At 42.5% G+C, this 18,346-nt stretch overlaps 1 protein-coding gene across 1 annotated transcript in view; it reads left to right on the forward strand.

The window, feature by feature from the left end:
* Positions 1–18,346, forward strand: part of BMP6 (bone morphogenetic protein 6) — a 192,316-nt gene that overhangs the window by 150,882 nt on the left and 23,088 nt on the right. The window contains exon 3 of the mRNA XM_013006979.2: positions 17,449–17,641. Within this exon, the coding sequence (XP_012862433.2) occupies positions 17,449–17,641 (193 nt within the window). The remainder of the gene's footprint in view (positions 1–17,448; positions 17,642–18,346) is intronic.

Raw genomic sequence — 18,346 nt, forward strand, 5'->3', positions numbered from 1 at the left:
TGACAAAATTACAACCCTATAATATCATCAACTGCATCAATAGCAGCCATAAGCCAATCAGCAACCAAACAATCAGAACACACACACCCAAAAAGAAAGGGGGGGAAAAAAGAAAGAAAAAACAAAATCGCCAAAAAGCAAGCTACAAGCAGGAAAGCAAAAACCCATATAAACAAAGAAATACAGCCTTGACAATCACCTGCCTGAGGTATGTCTATTGCACTAATATCATCATCAGTTTTCCCAATGACTCAGCACTGCAGACACTGTTGGTATGAGCAGCCTATGTGAGCACAGTTTCACCTTGAGCTGCGACCCCCAAGTTTGTGTCCTACATGGTTCGATCTCTCATTTGATTATTGACCCTAAGTATGGGGGTTGATGCTGGGCCAACTTCCCCAAGCGTAGATCACTTCAACAGATCCCAACCTGTCGAGACACTGCAGGGTGGGAACTGAGGTACCACATGTATGGTGATCCTGGGTCCCTGATTAACTTTTTAAAATCTGCTATAGAATTTCAAATCTCACACTATTTGACCCACATAATTTTGATCAGGGGGTGGGGCAGGCCAGAACTGGGCCAGTTTTTGCCTGGGGTCACCATGGGTTAGGGGCCAACTCAAAGGCAGAGCACAGCAACAAAATAGGCAGAAGGCGGGTTTCAGGCACTGGTTTAATGGCAGGAGATGATTAGAGATTTTGTACATGTTGGCTTCAAGGAGACAGGGGACATCTGGACATAAATGCTTATTGAGCATGATATCAACACATCCCCTGGGGAAGAATGCGGAGCTGGAGATTGAAGGTTGGGAGGGTAGCATTCAGATAATATCTCAGATCATAAAAATGAGTGGCACAGGGAAGCCACTTAACTGCCTCTGACCCCGATCCCCACTGACATGATGGTTATAAGAATGCCGGCTGTGTCCATTGTACAGGACCATTCTGAGGATCAGCTATGATAAGGTGCATGAAAAGCTTTGTCAACCATTGAAGTACTAGGCAGTTTTACAGGATTTCTAATGTTGAAAGGAATGTGCCCCAAGTGGAACTTTCTAAACATAAAACAAAGACTTCAAACACTGGAAGTCCCTGATGAGGTCATCTGCAGGGCTCTCCTGCTAATGCACAATGAGATCTAGGATAAATGAAAGCAAATATGTCTTTAAAGCATGAGTGTCAGGGACTCGGGGCATCTTTGAGGATGATCTCAAGTGTGTTACTGTGAGCAAACAAACATAACAGCTGGAGTTTGTGTGAGTTCAAATGCCAGGTAGTAGCTTTGCTGATCAAGAGACCAGAATGGGGACAGGGCCAAGAGGGTGCCTTGTCCCTGTCGTTCCACACGTTCAGTCAGGACCCTTAAGGTAAAGTGGTTCCAGGTTTGAGGGGGAAATTACTGATTCAAGTGCAAGATGAATTTTAATCAAAATATTACCTAAAAATAATACAATCTCCAAATAAAACAAGGACCGAACCACTGATACACTCTAAGCCATGGATGAGTCTCTAACACGCGAAGGAAGCACATACCTTATTATTCCATTTTTGAATCAAACTTTACAAACTTTAGTGACAGGAGACACATTAATGATTGCCTTTGGTCAGGGGTAAGGGTTGTCTGAGGAGGACCAAGGGAACTTTTGGGGATCATGGATGGAGATATTCTTGACTGAATGAAACTTACACAGAATTGCATATATATGTTTCCCAAATCACTGAAATATGTTTACATCATGTTGTATAAATTATGCCTCTATAAAATTTATAGAGAAGCAGTTAATTAAGGGACAAACTTCCAGAATAATGATACATAAATCTTGCAAGTCAACAAATACAAAAATGTGTAACAAGCAATTATTAACCAAAAAGGAAGCTGATAACTATCAAAAATTGATATGACAAAAAAGCATTATTGGGTATAAAGGGAACCATATGATAATCCTCATTCAATCCACCAAGAAGATATTACAATTCTACATTGAATACGTGCCATATAATGATCTCAAAATACTTAAAGGAATAATCAATATTATTACAATAAGAAGATGACACATCCATTGAATTGCCAGCTATCTCAGTTGTCTAAAAGTAATTCTCTCAAAAAATAACAATTCTACCTATTACCATTCACATTCAAGTTGACTGATCTATGACAATCCTGCCTGTCCAATAAGAACTGTTTTCAGTGGCTGGTATTTCAGAGTAGAAATTCAGACATTTCTTCTAAGATGTTACTAGGTGGACAAAAACTTACCACCTTCCAGCTAGCAGCTGAGTGCACTAACTGATTGTACTCTACAGGGATCCCAGTAAGTCTACAAGATTGATTTAAGGGAGTGTGCCAAACCCACCAACAAGACACACAGCTCACTTGAAAACACGTGTCTTGGAACTAATTCTTGCAATTATCGCAATAGCGTCAGCGTTGTTCCTCTTCTAGCAGGTGCTTATTACCAGTGTGTGGGCATCCGTGGATTGCTGTCTTCTGTTGCATCCCAGGTCCCATCCCTCAGCTAAGACCTACAGGAAGGTGTCGTTTCTGGTCTCCATCTGGTCAAATAGCTCAGGCTCATGGGTCGTGAACACAAAGCACCTAAACCCCACTGAAGCGGAACAAAGACACCTGAGATTAGTCACCAGCAGAAGTCTGAGCATGGAGAAAAGTCCGAAAGGAAGGAAAAGAAGATGCGAGAAGGTATAAGTAGAAGAAGGACATAATGGAACAGGAACACAGCATTCAGGCAAAGACTGTAATGAGTAGGGAGACGACCATGGCCAACGCAAGACTTATATAAATGAAAACAATGCTCAAAAAAAGAAAGAAAGAAAATGATGCTCGAGGACTATGAGATACAGATGGGGACTATGAAGAGGAAGGCAACGATGGAGAAATAATTAGACTTGTACATGGAAAGTCCTAAATTACAACTTCCAAACTGAATAAATTAAAACCAAACCCACTGCATTGAGTCTGTCCCTACTGATAGCCAGTGTATAGTGTAGAAACTAACTGTTCCATGGGGTTCCCAAGATAGAGCATATAGCCACATCTTCCTTTCTCCCTGAGGATGGTTGATGGGCTTGAACTGCTGACTTTGCTGTTAGCCCAACACTTACTCCTGCCCCACCAGGACTCCTTGAGTAAGTTTAGGAGTTAAGGTTTTCTTTGTTGGATGATTAAAATGTGCATATCCACTCATTTGTAGCATTTTCAACATTCAACATTCAAGGAAGCTTTCATTTTATAACGACAAAAATGTTGTGTACAATCTGAGATTCTTAATTCAAATGGGCTTTATCCATTTGATCGTTTGAGAGGCGATAGTTCAGTGCTGTTCTATTGGCTCTGATTCTTAGGTTACCCTTACCACCGGCAGCATGTCCATCATTGTGTCTGCCTTGTCGATCTGTCTCAGCAAGTGTCTCCCATGCCTTCCTTGGCCCTCCACGTCTCCAGTGATGGATTCTTCCTGATGTCAGAACCCAAACAAGGAAGGTTGTTGGACAGTGCTGTGCTGCGTGTGCAAGATCCACTAAAACTTGTCCATCCTGGGTGACCATGTTAGTATTTAAAATACAGGTGGCATCACTCCCAACATCACATCAATACACAAGGCAGCACAATCAAACAAAGTGATAGACAGGTACTAGAATTTTACAAGTGGTAGGTCTTACTACTTTTGAACCCTTTCCTCAGTAACGTGACATTTTTATGTAATTGTACAAGATTACTTCATAGAACCTGTGTAAATAGGGAAATGAAAATAATGAAGCATTTCCACAAACTCTGCAGCCCTTCTGTGTACTTTTTAAACTCAAGATTAATTAACTACCAAAGGAGAAATACAAAATATCAGGTTGGCAGGACAATGGGTTTCTCTTCTCTGCCCTAGGGTTTGTAATTCTTCTGCAAATGACTGGCTGGTCCACTAAGGGAGTAGTTAGTCTGTCAAGGAAATCAACCAAACCAAACTCACTGCCAATCCTACACAACAGGATAGAACTGCCCCTGTGGTGGGTTTGTGAGACTTTAACCCTTTACAGAAATAGAAAGCCTCATTTTTCTCCCCAACTGCTGACCTTACAGTTTGAAGCTTAACCTGTAACCTACCATACTACCGGAGTTTCACCTAGCAGGAGTTAGTGACCTTGGGGAAATTGGTTGGATGCTGTGTAAGTTAAGTTACTGTGCCTGTTAGTTCTAGCGGGAGGGTCATGAATTGGCAAGAAACAGGCTTACATAAGAACCAGATACACAGAGATTACACAAGACCTCACTACCATCAAAGAAAACCTGGAGCACCAGAGCAAGTTCTTTGTACACAAGGTCTTTGTGCTGAGGTTCCTCCACCCTCCTCATGCTGCGACCCCAACCAGAAAATTACTTTTGTTGCTACTTCATCACTGTCATTTTGCTACTGTTATGAATCATAATGTAAATATCTGATATGTAAGATGTATTTTCATTGTTACAAATTGAACATAATTAAAGCAGAGTGATTAATCACAAAAACAATATGTTAATTATATATCATGAAATATTTATTTCTAATTACAAATAAATGAAAATTTGTCTTGAAGCATGGTGTAGCATGAGTAACAGTCTTCACACCAGGCACTCATATGAGGGCATATCTGCATGTGGGCGGACCCTCCTGGAGATGAATATAGGAACAGTGACTTGGTTCTTAAGACCATTGGAAATGTGTTTTCCGATGGTCTTAGGTGACCCCTGTGAAGAGGTCGTTTGACCCCCAAAGGGGTCACAACCCACAGGTTGAAAACCACTGTCCTAGACCCAAGAGTGAGAGCGGTAATGCTGGATATGATGTGTGTGTTAGACAGGGTTTTCTAGAGAAACAAAACCAGAATGCTAATAATTTTATATATATTCATACAGATAGACATATCACATAAGAAATAAACAGTTAATTAAATTATAAAGCAGTACAAATGGCTCAGTGCAACTCACTCCCATGAGACAGTTGTGACACACTGGCAGTCCTTCAAGTCTTGAGGGCTGCTGGGTAGTCCTCTGTAGAGCAATTCAGGTTATCCAGGCAGCAAGCAGCAAGGCAGGTCACCAACAGTCAGCCAACCAACAGGGTCCAACAGTCCCCAGCTCAAGAGATGTAAATTCCAAAGGTGTGGCGAAGCAGGTCTTGAAGGAACCTCAAATTACAGTGACAAGGTCCATGGGTTAGGTGTCCCACAGGTAGTGTAGCCTGCAAATTGAGGCACCAAACAAGGAAGGCAGCCGCACACTGGTCCAATGATCAAAGAGCAAGACATGAAAGGTGAGGCTCACAGCGCCACATATCTCTCCACCCTTCAATTAATCCCACATGTGTTTATTGGCCAGGTTGGCACAATAAACTAACTACCTCAGATGCGGGACAAGAAACAGACTTGGGTAGAACTCCATGGCAGAGCAGCAGCAGTGTGGTTAACAGGAACTAGGAAACATGAAGTGCCTGCACTGGTTTTCCAACCCCCCAAAATTGAGAGAGAGCTGGGTGCCTCTGAGCAATGCTGGTGAGGTGCAATGTCTCTGGGCACCCTGTCAGTGGAGCTCGAGAAGGAGAGGCTGTCGGGAGAAGGTCGATCTGTGAGCCCGCCTAAGGGAAGGAGCACCTGCCTGTGGCGCATCTAAGAAGAAGCTGAGAGCTGCTTTGGTTGGAAGCGGTCCTAACTGAAGAGCTGTATCCTGTTCCTTTCAAGTGGATCCTGATCCCGAGTTGCAACGTCTTTCTTCCTTAATAAACCATGTAATCCTGAGTATGGCATCATTGAGGGGACAGTGAGTGTCCAAAAAAAAAGAGTGGAATCAGCGTTGGGATTATCCTAGTTCTCATCCGTGGATGTATGTCTGATCACCACCTCATCAGAGTCAATGTTGGGATTATCCTGATTCGCATCCATGGATGTCGATGGGTTTTGACACAACCAGATTATAACGTTTCTTCTGTCTCCACCCCCCACCCACCCCCCATCCCCACCACCACCACCACAACCACAACATGGACACACTCTGGTTTCTTGATATTTAAATTTTCCTGCTTAAAATTTCATAATAGTTTACAAAACTTTCTGAATTGGCAGGATTCAAAAGCATTTTGTCTGTAATAATGCAGCAAGCTTTTCCGTTTAGCTCAGGTTCTCCTTTCTCAGAGCAGCACCGACACGAGGGCACACCCGCCTGCTTTGTGTAGCGAGTTCACAGAAAGCTGATGGCGCCCCATGGCAACAGTGGCCACCCTGGGTCCGAGACAGTATCTCTTCTCCCCATTCACCTTATTCCCTGTTGGAAGAACAGGAAAATATTTTTTACACAATTCACAAACAAGCGATTGATCTCTCCACAGCATCTTTTTTTCCCTTTTCATTCACGTATTTATTCCAGTCAAAATAAATGACAATTTGAAGCCATTTTTAAGGTTAAAGGAGAATCTGGGGCACAGCTGCATTAATGAAACAGACCTGGGTCTAAAGAGCAACACTAAACATGTGTTCCCTGTTCCTGTGGGGGAAATAAATACATAGCACTTACACAGGAAATTTCAGGAAGATCTGAGACGAGGCAAACAACCCTTTGAAACAAACAGCTCATGAACCAGAGGCAGGCTGCAAAGAACTTCCTTTAACATTGTACTGCATGATGGGAACATCCCCAAGTGACTGCTAACACCCACTCCGGCTCCACCCACCAGGGCTTGGCCCGTCTGCCTTCCTGGGTCACACCCAAATCCAGAAAGGCTCCCGCACCCACCCCACGCTCCGGACCCGCACGCCCTGCAGCTGGCACCTGGGAAAATCAGGGCCCAGACTCAAACAGCAGCATCGTTTGTTTAAATGGCAGGCCATATGTATTTCATGAACATGCCTACAGTATTTTCATCACTTTTCCATTTTTCTTACAAAAATGTTATGTGGCCCATTCAAAGCTTTGAAAATGAAAGAAAAAAAAGAAAGAAAACTTCAAGGGATTTATGCCCCCAAAGCTCCAGACCCCAGAGGCATCATTGGTTTCTCCGGTACCCCACTCCTGGTACCATAATGTATTAGTCTAGGTACTTTAGAGAAACAAATCCACAGCAACTCATGTATAAGAGAGTTTTATATGAAAAGAAAAGGTGCATCACGAAAACATCCCAACCCAATGCTGCCCAAGCCCACAAGTCCAACATTAACCCATTAACCCAACACTAGTCCACAAAGTCCTCCACCTCACAAAACAGAGGCAATGATGCCGACTGCAGGAGGAAAGCTGAGTCAGTAAAAGAATAAGCATCTCAACACTAGCAGGGGTCTCCACACGGCTGCTCCAGCACCCAGGGCTGCATCGGGATAGGTCCATGTGGCTTCTCCTGGGGGATGTCTTGTAGGAAGTCAATCTTGCAAGCTGAAGCAGGCAACTGCTAAGGCAGCTGCACCCTGGTGCGACCATCACAAAGCAAGAGACCCGAGAACCAGAAAGGCGAGGCTCACCACCCATTTATCCCTCCACCTTTCAATTAGCCCCACATGTGATTATCGACCAGGTTGGCACAATTAACTAACTCACCTAGTAAGATGTCAAAATTTATTTACACGATCCCATCCCCTTATGTGTCTCATGCACCTATTTGCATTAGCAGTGAGCCCTCCAACCCCACCTGGTGGGTCCCACGTACCTTATCTGCATAGTCTCTCCAATCATTTTGTGACATATTGGGTAATTCACTAGCATTTGGCCCTTTCATACCCCTTTGATCTGATTAGGTTTTCCAAAAATTGTCTTGGCACCATCCTTTCTGACCCCTGATCAAGTTTAATTCTTTAGTGACCCATGGGATATGTAACGCCCACCTACATTTTCTGCTTCTGATGAGCTACTATCTCACTTTTAGTGCATGTTGTCATCTCGTGCAGGCCCTGATAACTGCATGAACCTCAAGAGTGGGCCTCGTCCTTTCAATTCCAATATCAGGCACCCCTTGAGACATATATATCCCACTAGTAGTATCAAAATCCATCTTACCTCAAATTGTTCATCTCTTTCAAAATGCCTTCCAATCATGAAAACACGGGATTCCAACAAAGGATTCGAAGCAGGAAATCAGTTGATGGACTGGGACAGTGTCTGCACAATGGACTCGGGCACTAGGAGCAATTGTGGGAAGGGTGCAGGATCTGGCAGTGTTTTGTTATGTTGTGCACAGGGTCCCCATGGGTCGGAACTGACTCGATGGCATCTAACAAGAACAAGGACTATCTAGAGAAGAGCATTCCCTTGTTCCGAGTCTCTTGAGGTAGGTGTCAGCGTCATTTTTGATTTCCCCTGCTTCGTAACCTGTTTATTCATTCTTTGGTCTTCCGCTACTTCTCCTTACTTGTATTTGTCATTTATATTTACTCAAACTTTTCCACCATGGGAAAGAACATGTCAGTCTAGATCGCTGGTAGCAAGTCCACAGGTGCTTCTATCTCAGGCCACTTCCATTCATGTTGGATAAAGTTACATAGGCCTAACACTAGCGGACTATCTTAGCCATTAGACACTATTCCTTGTTAATCTCAATTTTGCCAGATGGCGAAGGTATAATCCATCAAACCAGACCTGTAAGTAGGGTGCTGTACAGGTTCTGGGGTCATTGCTTGAGAATTATCCGTGTTCCAACCCTGGTTCTAGGATCACAGCATCTGACAGGGAAAAAACAGTGGCTTTAGATGATGTAGGGGAGAATTGTATGGTGGTACCAGTACCCTCCTTCAGTTTTTTCCCCCCACTCAGATTCCCCAGAGAAGCATAGAAAGCTATCTAGTGGTGAGCACCCACTCCAATTTACCAACCCACCATGTTAAGTGTGAACACACAGTTGGGAAAACATGTTAGCCAGTCCTTCATGCCTTTATGTACACTACTCACACACACACACCCCGACCGCCATGTTTTAGATAACATATGTTTCAATTGCTCATTCCAATCCTCTATCACACTGAGGTGGTACGCAACATAGTGTGATCATTTGATAAGATGTTTCCTGTCATATTACTGCACCGTGTGGGCTGTAAAATATATTCCTTGATCTGATGAAATATAATTTGGTGTCTCTAATTGGTACAGTATCATTATTTTCAATCTCTCCATGGCATTTTTTGTCCTTTCTATTGTGGGACCTGCAAAACCCAGTCCAGAACACTCTCTATTCCAGTGAGGACTCATTTTTTTAGCCATCTGATGCCACCAGCATCACTAGCCCAATATAATTTCTCCCCAGGGATCTGCCCCATAGCTACCTGCATGACGTGTCAGAGAAGCCCTTATTATCACTGTGTTTCCAGAAGTGCAAGAGGCCATCTGATCACTGCTACCCCCTCCACCTGGTCACTCCTTTCGTAGACCTCCATGGATATACCAACAGGTCCACTCGCTGATCCCAATTCACGCAAAAAAGGTGAAATGTTGATTGATGATAAACCTCATTCTGGACATCCATCTGGGCCAGGTTTTTCTCATGGGCAATGATATGCCCTACTCTGATGAGCCTCTAACTTCCCAAGTGTTTTTCACAGGTCCATGCCCCACATAGTTGTCCCCTTACAATTTTCCATCACCCGTTTGCCTGATTATATAGCTAGGCTCTTGGCCATTGCCTATAAGTCGGTAAAAATCCAAACATAGGAGGCCATTTCCCAAGTCTTCCATCACGTTGAAGAAGACCACGTGAAGTTTAGCCCAGTGAGTGACCTGTTCTGAACTCTTTCAACCAGCTGCTGGTTCTTAATACAAGAGTCTTCCCAGCTGCTGGTCTTAATGAAAGAGCTTCCCATATCAAATATACCCTGTAACTGCCACTCGTGAACCAAGCAGGCTTCTACTGGCCATCATAAAGGTCACAGGGTACTGGCCATGTAATCATGAACTTTTCCAGATTCTCAGGTTGTTCTGGCGTAGGAACTATGGAGAAAGAAGCTACCTGCTCATGGATATGATGGTGGGAGTTTCCCTGAACTTCCCCCAGCCACTTGTTCCTCTGTGACCCATTTCCGCTTTACCGTGGGACTGTTTGGAGCACAATCTTCCATATATGAGGGGGTACCCCATGAATTTTTTTCAAAGCTATGTATTTGATTTTTTTTTTTTTTAACAAAACAACTTTTTCACCTTCAAAGTACTCTCCATTATGCTTAATATATTTGTCAAATCTGTGATTCCATTCTTGGAAACATTTTTCAAACTCATCTGTTTGGATGGCTGACAGTACCTTCCTCGGTTTTTTCTTCACCTCTTCTATGTCATCAAATCACCATCCTTTCATGTCCTTCTGCATTTGTGGAAACAAAAAGGAGTCACACGGAGCAAGTTTAGGTGAGTAAGGTGTGTGGGACAACAGAGGCATGCTGCTTTTTGCCAAAAACTGGCGCACGGAGATGGCTGCATGAGCAGGTGCATTGTCATGGTGGCAAAAGCAGTCACCCATCTGCCACAAACTGGGCCTTTCTTGTTGCACATTGTTTCACAATCTTTTCAGAACCTCTAAGTAGAAAGATTTATTAACAGTCTGACCTGGTGGAACGAATTCCAAATGTATTATGAATGGACATTTTTGTCCATTCAGGAAGTTGATGGATATCCAGAATGAGGTTTATCATCAATCAACATTTCACCTTTTTTTGAAATGAGAATACCACTTGTATACTTGAGTTTTTCCTATAGTGCTGTCCTTTTAAGCTGTGTTCAACATGACATTTTCTGCAGCATTGTTACCGAGCAGGAAACAAAATTTCACAGCTGCATGCTGTTCTCTTGAATCGACCTTCACCAAAAAATAAGGTTCAAGCCAAACTGCTTTCATGAAAAATTCACAGTACCTACAGAGAACCTTCCCAGGTGATGCCACTGGGGGCACTAACTCAGAGTAAGTTGTTGGATGCTCGCCTAGTGGGAAAAATGCTTACTAGGAAAGCTCTGCCCCACCTAGCACAATCCCAGTGTTTTGGGTGTACATACCCCCTCCTGTATGTGTGTGTGTATTTGACATCGCCTAAACATTATGATATAGTGGTTACATGTTGGGCTGTGATCTGCATGCTCAGCAGTTTAAATACTGGGCTTTCTGCTTCTGTAAACAGTTATGAAACCTCCAGGGGGCCACTTTGAGTCAGCATTGACTCAATAGCAATGAATGAAGATGTTATGGGTATTTTAGGTCTCATGGTGGTTTTTATATTCGTCTGCCATTGAGGCAGTCTCAAATCAATTGCAATCCCCCAAAACAGATGTTCCAAGTTTGTATCATGCTGCAGCATCTGGAAGTTTTCTAGTCTATAACCTCATTGGTTGCCGTAGGGAACATTCTCAGTTTTTGCTGTAAGCGCCAGTCAACATCAGAACATGTAGCAGACACCCTCCAAAATCATGTCTGAATTTGGCTTATAAGGGCCTAATGCTAAGGATAATGAGACTGCTTTCAGTAACAGGGACATACCTATTGTCGGTTGACGTCCCATTTGAACACACTTTCCTTTTTATTGTGAATGCAGTGGAGATTTACTCCTTTGATTGATTTTTATGAGTGGGATTCAGCAATATTCCCAAACATTGAACCTGTGTCTTAGTCTTTGGGATAGGTAGCAATCGGAACTGATTCTTAGTTGCCTACGGAATCACATGGGAACTTTCTGCCCAAGTTATTTCCAGGAATTTCACTGTTGAGGCAGAGACCTGGATTTATGCAATATTTATTCCTCAATCTCTTGGTCATATGGGCCACCTTTGTATTCAGATCTTTGGGGTTTGATATTAACATAGTGTCATCAAAGTAATGCATCCTTACACTTCAAGTCTCCTGTCACCAAACTAGTAAATCAGTGAATTCAAGTAACTCGGTGGCAATATAGTGAAAGTAAATTGGGATTTTTCTGACATGACAGTAAGCTTAGGATAAAAAAAATGTTTAAAAAAAATGCATTTGCAAGATAATCGTTGAGTTCCAATCTCCTCTAGCTGGCTGTAGTTTCCATGTCTAGAACAGCTGTAGCCACAGTTTATTTCGGCCTCACTATCATCTGTATCAGCCTCCATGAGCCATCTAGTTACATGGAAAATTCATTCGCATCAACTCCTCAGCCTTAATCATATTTTTAATAAAGGCAGTAGACTTTTGTCCACCAAATATCCCCTGTGAACAATTTAAAGTAGGTAATTCTGGTGGCTCCCATTTAGTATGTCTCTTCAATACTGGCCTAAGAGAAACTGTCCGATATTCAGTATAACACTATCAGATAGTTTAAGGAGATGCAACTACTTCATATAAGACCTGGTTAGATCTTCCACTTTTCATTATAGTCTCATCGGCCATTACATGCCCATATTTTACCAACTTTTATAAGAATCAGCACAAAGCTGGTTCCTCTGAGTCAGAGGTTAAAAGTGTCTCAGATGTCCAACTCTACCATCAAATCTAACACCAATTACTTCTCCTCCTGCCCTTTGGTTTCCATAGTTCACCGCAATGCCTCATAGAATGCACAACGTGCACTTACAGATAAGTGGCTTAGTAGGGAAGTACAGTACAACTCCAGAGCAGGAATGCCTCCAAAGTAACACGAGGTGAGAGAGTACCGTTCTTTATCGAGACAGATGCTTCTTGCCCTCACCTGTTGGGGCCTGTGCAACAAGCTCCTTGAATTTGCCTGGCACAGTCTCTGGTCCCTGCCACCTCTGTCTCCTTAGAGGAGGAACAAAGTCCTCATCAGGGGTACATGAACCTTATTTGCATTAGCAGCAAACTGTCCAATCCCTAACTGGGCCACAAGCATCTCATTTGCATAGTCCCACCCAGTCATTGTGTGGAAGTCACAAAGACTGGGGTCAGAATGGCTGTATTATAAGTAGTTCAGTACACTGCGGTCTTACTTCATCTTAAAAATGTTATTCTGCAAAACCGATGGGGGCAAAGTAAACTAGTATCTTGCTCTGCATCACGTAACTAACAAATAGGGAACTTGCGTTCCAAATCCGCAATTAGCTACTAGTTAGTTGTACACTGGGCACCACCAAATTGATAAAGCTAATGCTGAGGTAGCAGAATAGATGCTAAGGGCTAAGCTCAAAACTTGCCTCTCTCCAGTTTCTTCCTTCTCCTAGTCCCTGAATGGCTCATAATCATGTAGCTTGAAGGGGAGTTGATAAACTCATTGAAAACATTACAATTTTGCTACTAAGGCATGCAGATGCACATACAGGTGGTCCCTAGTTCTGTTCTCAAGTTAGGTATGGTTCACTGCTAAGGTCAATTAGTCAAATGCTTGTCTCACTCTGTAGTCTATGCCTTCCTATATACAAACCATTGAAGAATCACTTTTGGATACACTAAACTATCTTAAACATAATATTAATACTAATAACTATAATTTTTATATTACAAAATAGTACTTGTTTATTATAAACCATAAGATGTACCTCAGTTGTTGTCTTTTAATAATAGACTTAATGGGGGTTGGTTCATAACTGCATTTTACTTAAATTGGGCTTTCATAACCTGGGGACTGCCTATATAGCCAATGATCGAATTTTCTTTACGGGTTGGATCCGTGTGCACTCAGAAGGGGCTTGGAAGGACAGGCCTAGTTATCAACTTCTAAAAAACCAGCCATTGAAATCCATGTGGAGCACACTTGGACCCTGGCATGTATGGGGTCAGCTTGCATTGAAACCAACTGAATGCCAACTGGTTTTGTTTGGTTTGTATGAGCTGTTACTGGTGCACCTAATGGAAATGGGTAGGGGAATGAAGGGTTTCAGGCATATGTAAGTGACTGGTAGCTGAGATCACATGGGAAAGTGAGGAAGGTTTGAGGTTTTGAGCTAAAACATATAGAGAGATTGAGAAAATATTTGAAAATGTTTTGGTCAAAGAGCTTGAAAGGAGAGGCTAGCAATCAGAGACTGAGGGCTGGGAAGGTGCTTCCCTGGAGATGATTTTTAAAAAGCAGAAGAAAGATAATTTGGGTGTGGAGAACTAGAATGAAGGAAGGGATGGGAATAAAACGGATTTCAGAAGCAGGAAGTGGTTTGGGAAGAATCGTGAGCAGTTTGATTCTACCGAATTTGAGACGACAGCTCGTACTCATATCCTATAGGACAGGAGAGAACAGCCCGCGTGAGTTTCCGAGACTTTAACTCTTTACAGAATTCATATCGCTGTGAGTGGACATGAATTCAATGGCAGTGAGTGTGGTTTGGGGTTTGGATGAAACCAGGGAGACAGACAAGCTGGACAAAGTCATGGTTGGATCTAGGACCCACTTCCTTACAAAAGTACCACAGTTCTGTTGTGGGTAAAAAATCAGTTTCTGATATAGAAGCCTATATTTTTTACCCACATGCCTTAGGTGGGGTTTTGCTGCTCTTTTTTATCCATTGAGCTCTGGAAATTTTTTAAACTGTTCTTCCACGTGTAAGAATGGGAAGAATGTTCAGACGTGCTAGTCACTCATTCGGAATCTTTGAAGATATCATTTCTTTCACACTCTGGGTACTTGTACAGTGATTCTATGACTTCAATTTTTTTTTTAAGTTTCCTTTGTGTTGATTCTGAATTAGGGCACCCCCATGTGTGAACTGTACCCTATGGGCTTTCAATGGCGTTTATTTGTTCTTCATTTAGGACTTTTCTTCCCAGGTATCTCCTGGTGGACTCAAACGTCCAACCTTTCCGTTTGCACCACGCTTCCATAGCAGCTGCCTTTCTGCAGATGAACACTCCAAGAAATCTAAGTAGAAGGAAGTTCAAAGCTTATGACCTCATCTCAAAGTCACATAATATTCCTTCTGCTACATTCTATTGATGTAAAGCAGGCCACAGAACCAGCCCAAGTTAATGGACTATCCCAGGGTGTGAACACAGGAGATGGGGTTTCGTGTGGGGCTGGGGGCTGGGGGTGGAGACTATTTACCAAGATTTTCACATACTGGGATTATTGCCTCTTTCTACATTTCAATAACTGCAATATCTGAAAGTTACTGCCTTATATCTTGCTTCATGTTTGCATTCTTTTCCTAATGGTTTGTATTAGCAGATGGAAAATGTCTGAGAAGAATTCTAATGCATGCTCTCAAATCAATCAGAAGAATGAATTTTCACTTAGCCATATGAAAACTAATCACCTAAAGGGGCCTATCGAAAGGCTCTGTGACTGTATTTTCAGAAAGTCTCTTTGGAAAATCAAGATTTGATTCACCTTTTAACCAATGATGATTGCATATCAAAGTTAAAAGGCAGATCAGTTTTACAGAAAAGTGATACGCGATCATGGGCGAGTGTCCTTGGGTGAACTTTCCAACAATATTGCTTTTCATGCTTAGCCATTAATTAGAAAACCTGCCCTCTGCTTGGGAAGGACCATGATTTACTTTCTCCTTGGGCTCCTTTCTCTATATTCAAGCCAGAGCTGTTTGGTTTCTGTTTTCAGAGAGAGAACTGGAATATACAAGATTTGTTGCACTGGTGCAAAGGCCAGTTCAGAAAATGCTTTAAGATCACTCGTGGACACGGCTTCGCTTTGCTTCTCCTGTTCCCTGCTTAGCTTCTCCTCAAGGGTTGTTGACTTTTAGAATTATTATTAATATGAAAGCAGTTAGATTTTCAAAACGTTTTCTCTCTGATGATTATGGACAATACATGTGGGAAATTGGAAGCGGCAAAGAATTTGATTTTTTTTTTTCTATCCACAAGTCCCGAGAAAACCGAGCCATAAAATATTAACTTGCTCATGAGATTTCATTGTGGGCATGATTAAGAAAAACACTGCAAGTAGAGCAACAGGGCAGAACCGTCCCCTAATCTGGGGAAAACAGTCAAGGATTTACAGTGGGAAACTACAAACACTCCCCCTCTTTTTCCTTTACAAAGATTATGAGTTAAGTATCTGAGGTGTGATACCTTTTGTCTCACAAAGAGCTTTCTAAGTTGACTGAAAATTATTGTTCGTTATTGAAGTTTTTCTACAGTTTGCTTTTATGCAGGGAAAGATTTAATTTTAAAAAATCATATGGACTCAATTCTATTATGTTTTTCCTATTCACATAATTGCAAATAGCAAAGTGCCCCATTGATGATTTACCTCCATGCCTCTTTTCTCTTATTTGAGATTCTGGTGGTGTAGTGGGTCAGGCTGCTAACTGCAGCAAAGCCAGCTGTTCAAAACCACCACCTGCTCTGCAGGAGAAGCACGAGACTTCCCACTCCTGTAATGATTTGAAACAAATGGTGATTCCAGCAGCTTCACAGTATTGAGGCTTCTTCTCTTCCAAATGTTTCAGACTCAGCTGCAACTAGTATGGAAGAATTTTAGGGAGGATAGCCCTTTTTGCGTGACACTTTGATTGAAATGTCCATTGAACAACAGTCAACATGTGCCATCCCTTGAAGTGCCTTGCTGCCTCTGGTCCCCTGGCACTCCACCCCACCTTCCTCCACAACTCTCATCATGGTTACTACTTATGAACCATTGACAATAAGATGAGAGGGAGCATGGGGCCCACAACTGCCAGATGTGTCCATAGTCACCATTGAACTTATTTCTAGAACATTCCCGTGGAGGCTGATTAAACCAATTTTGTTTGTTTTTTTCTTTTCTTTTGTTTTTCATCATTTTATTAGGGGCTCATACAACTCTTATCACAATCCTTACATACATCAATGTGTCAAGCACATTTGTACATTCATTGCCCTCATCATTCTCAAAACTTTTGCTTTCCACATGAGCCCCTGGCATCAGCTCCTCGTTTTTCCCTCCCTCCCCGCTCCCTCCCTCATGAACCCTTGAGAATTGATACATTATTATTTTGTCATATCTTGCCCTGTCCGACGTCTCCCTTCACCCCCTTTTCTGTTGTCCGTCCCCCAGGGAGGAGGCTCTATGTAGATCCTTGTCATCGGTTCCCCCAACCCATTTTTGTATACGGAGAATAGTCTCTGGGTGACAAAAAGGGGTTGTGTTCAGCTACTAGTCTGAAGATTCGCAGTTCAGACCTGCTTGTCAGCAAAGCCAGAGGGGCCTGGTACTCCGCTTCCTTACAAATTAGACCTGGAAAACCCTGTGGAGCAGTCGTCCAGAGTGATGCACGGGGCACCAGGCGTGAGAAGCCATGGAACAGCAATGTTCTGCTTAGTGTTTTGGTTTGATTCAGGCAAAAACCCAAAGCCAAGAGGTTTAAATCACTTGTGCCTGTGCAAATTGTGTAAACTAAATATTTACATGAAAGAATTGCAAGTCTAGGGAGATTCTGTAATCTTTGGGTAAAATAAAGGATTTCATGTAAGCCTATCAGATTGCATTAGCCAGTGTTCTGGTAATCAGCTTACAAAGTAATGCGGGGGACGTTCAGGAGGTGAGCCTGTGGCACTTAGTCAAATAACAATAGCTGTCACTCTCTCTTGTTTAATCTTTATAGTGGAGTACGACAAGGAGTTCTCCCCTCGCCAGCGACACCACAAAGAGTTCAAGTTCAACCTATCCCAGATTCCTGACGGTGAAGCAGTGACGGCTGCAGAATTCCGAATCTACAAAGACTGTGTTGTGGGGAGTTTTAAAAACCAAACTTTTCTTATCAGCATTTACCAAGTCTTACAGGAGCATCTGCACAGGTATGAAGGCTCAAGGAAACCCCAAAGGGTAGGGCTGGACCACCTTTCTCGCCTTATCATGCAATGCACAGGTGTCTATGGAAGGTGGCGCAGGGTTCAGTTCGGTGTGGAAATGATGAAGGGTTTGTTCTGCATGGTAGTATTGAGCTGGCAAGATGACTGTTGAGGGCTCCCCAAGTAGTTCTTCTTCCAGTGAATGGTATAGGCTAAGTTGGATAGTGGACAGGAGATAGAAAGCTTGCCACTGTCACTTAGCCCTCGCAATTGAATGATGTGAAAGCGTAGCTCAATTGAATTCACACATAAAGATATTAATTGAAAAAAAAAGAAAAGATACTCATTGAAGCCAGCATATGGTTGTGTTTCTGCAACTGAGTTTTTTTCATCTTGGAGTTAGTCTGTGTATGTACACATTGACCAGTTGGGTTTTTTTTTTATTATTTGAATAGAGAGATCACTAGATGCACCTATATATATGAAAGATTCAAACTCACTCTCATCGAATCAATGCCAACCCTATAGGACAGGGTAGAACTGCCCCTGTGAGTTTCCAAGACTGTGACGATTTTTTTAAATCGTTTTATTAGGGGCTCATACAACTCTTATTACAATCCATACATACATCAATTGTGTAAAGCACATTTGTACATTCATTGCCCTCATCATTCTCAAAACATTTCCTCTCCACTTAAGCTCCCGGCATTA

This window comes from Echinops telfairi, unplaced genomic scaffold (genome assembly GCF_000313985.2).
Source record: "Echinops telfairi isolate 266 unplaced genomic scaffold, ASM31398v2 ScPeMD7_655;HRSCAF=1070, whole genome shotgun sequence".
In the NCBI taxonomy this organism is placed as follows: Eukaryota; Metazoa; Chordata; class Mammalia; order Afrosoricida; family Tenrecidae; genus Echinops; species Echinops telfairi.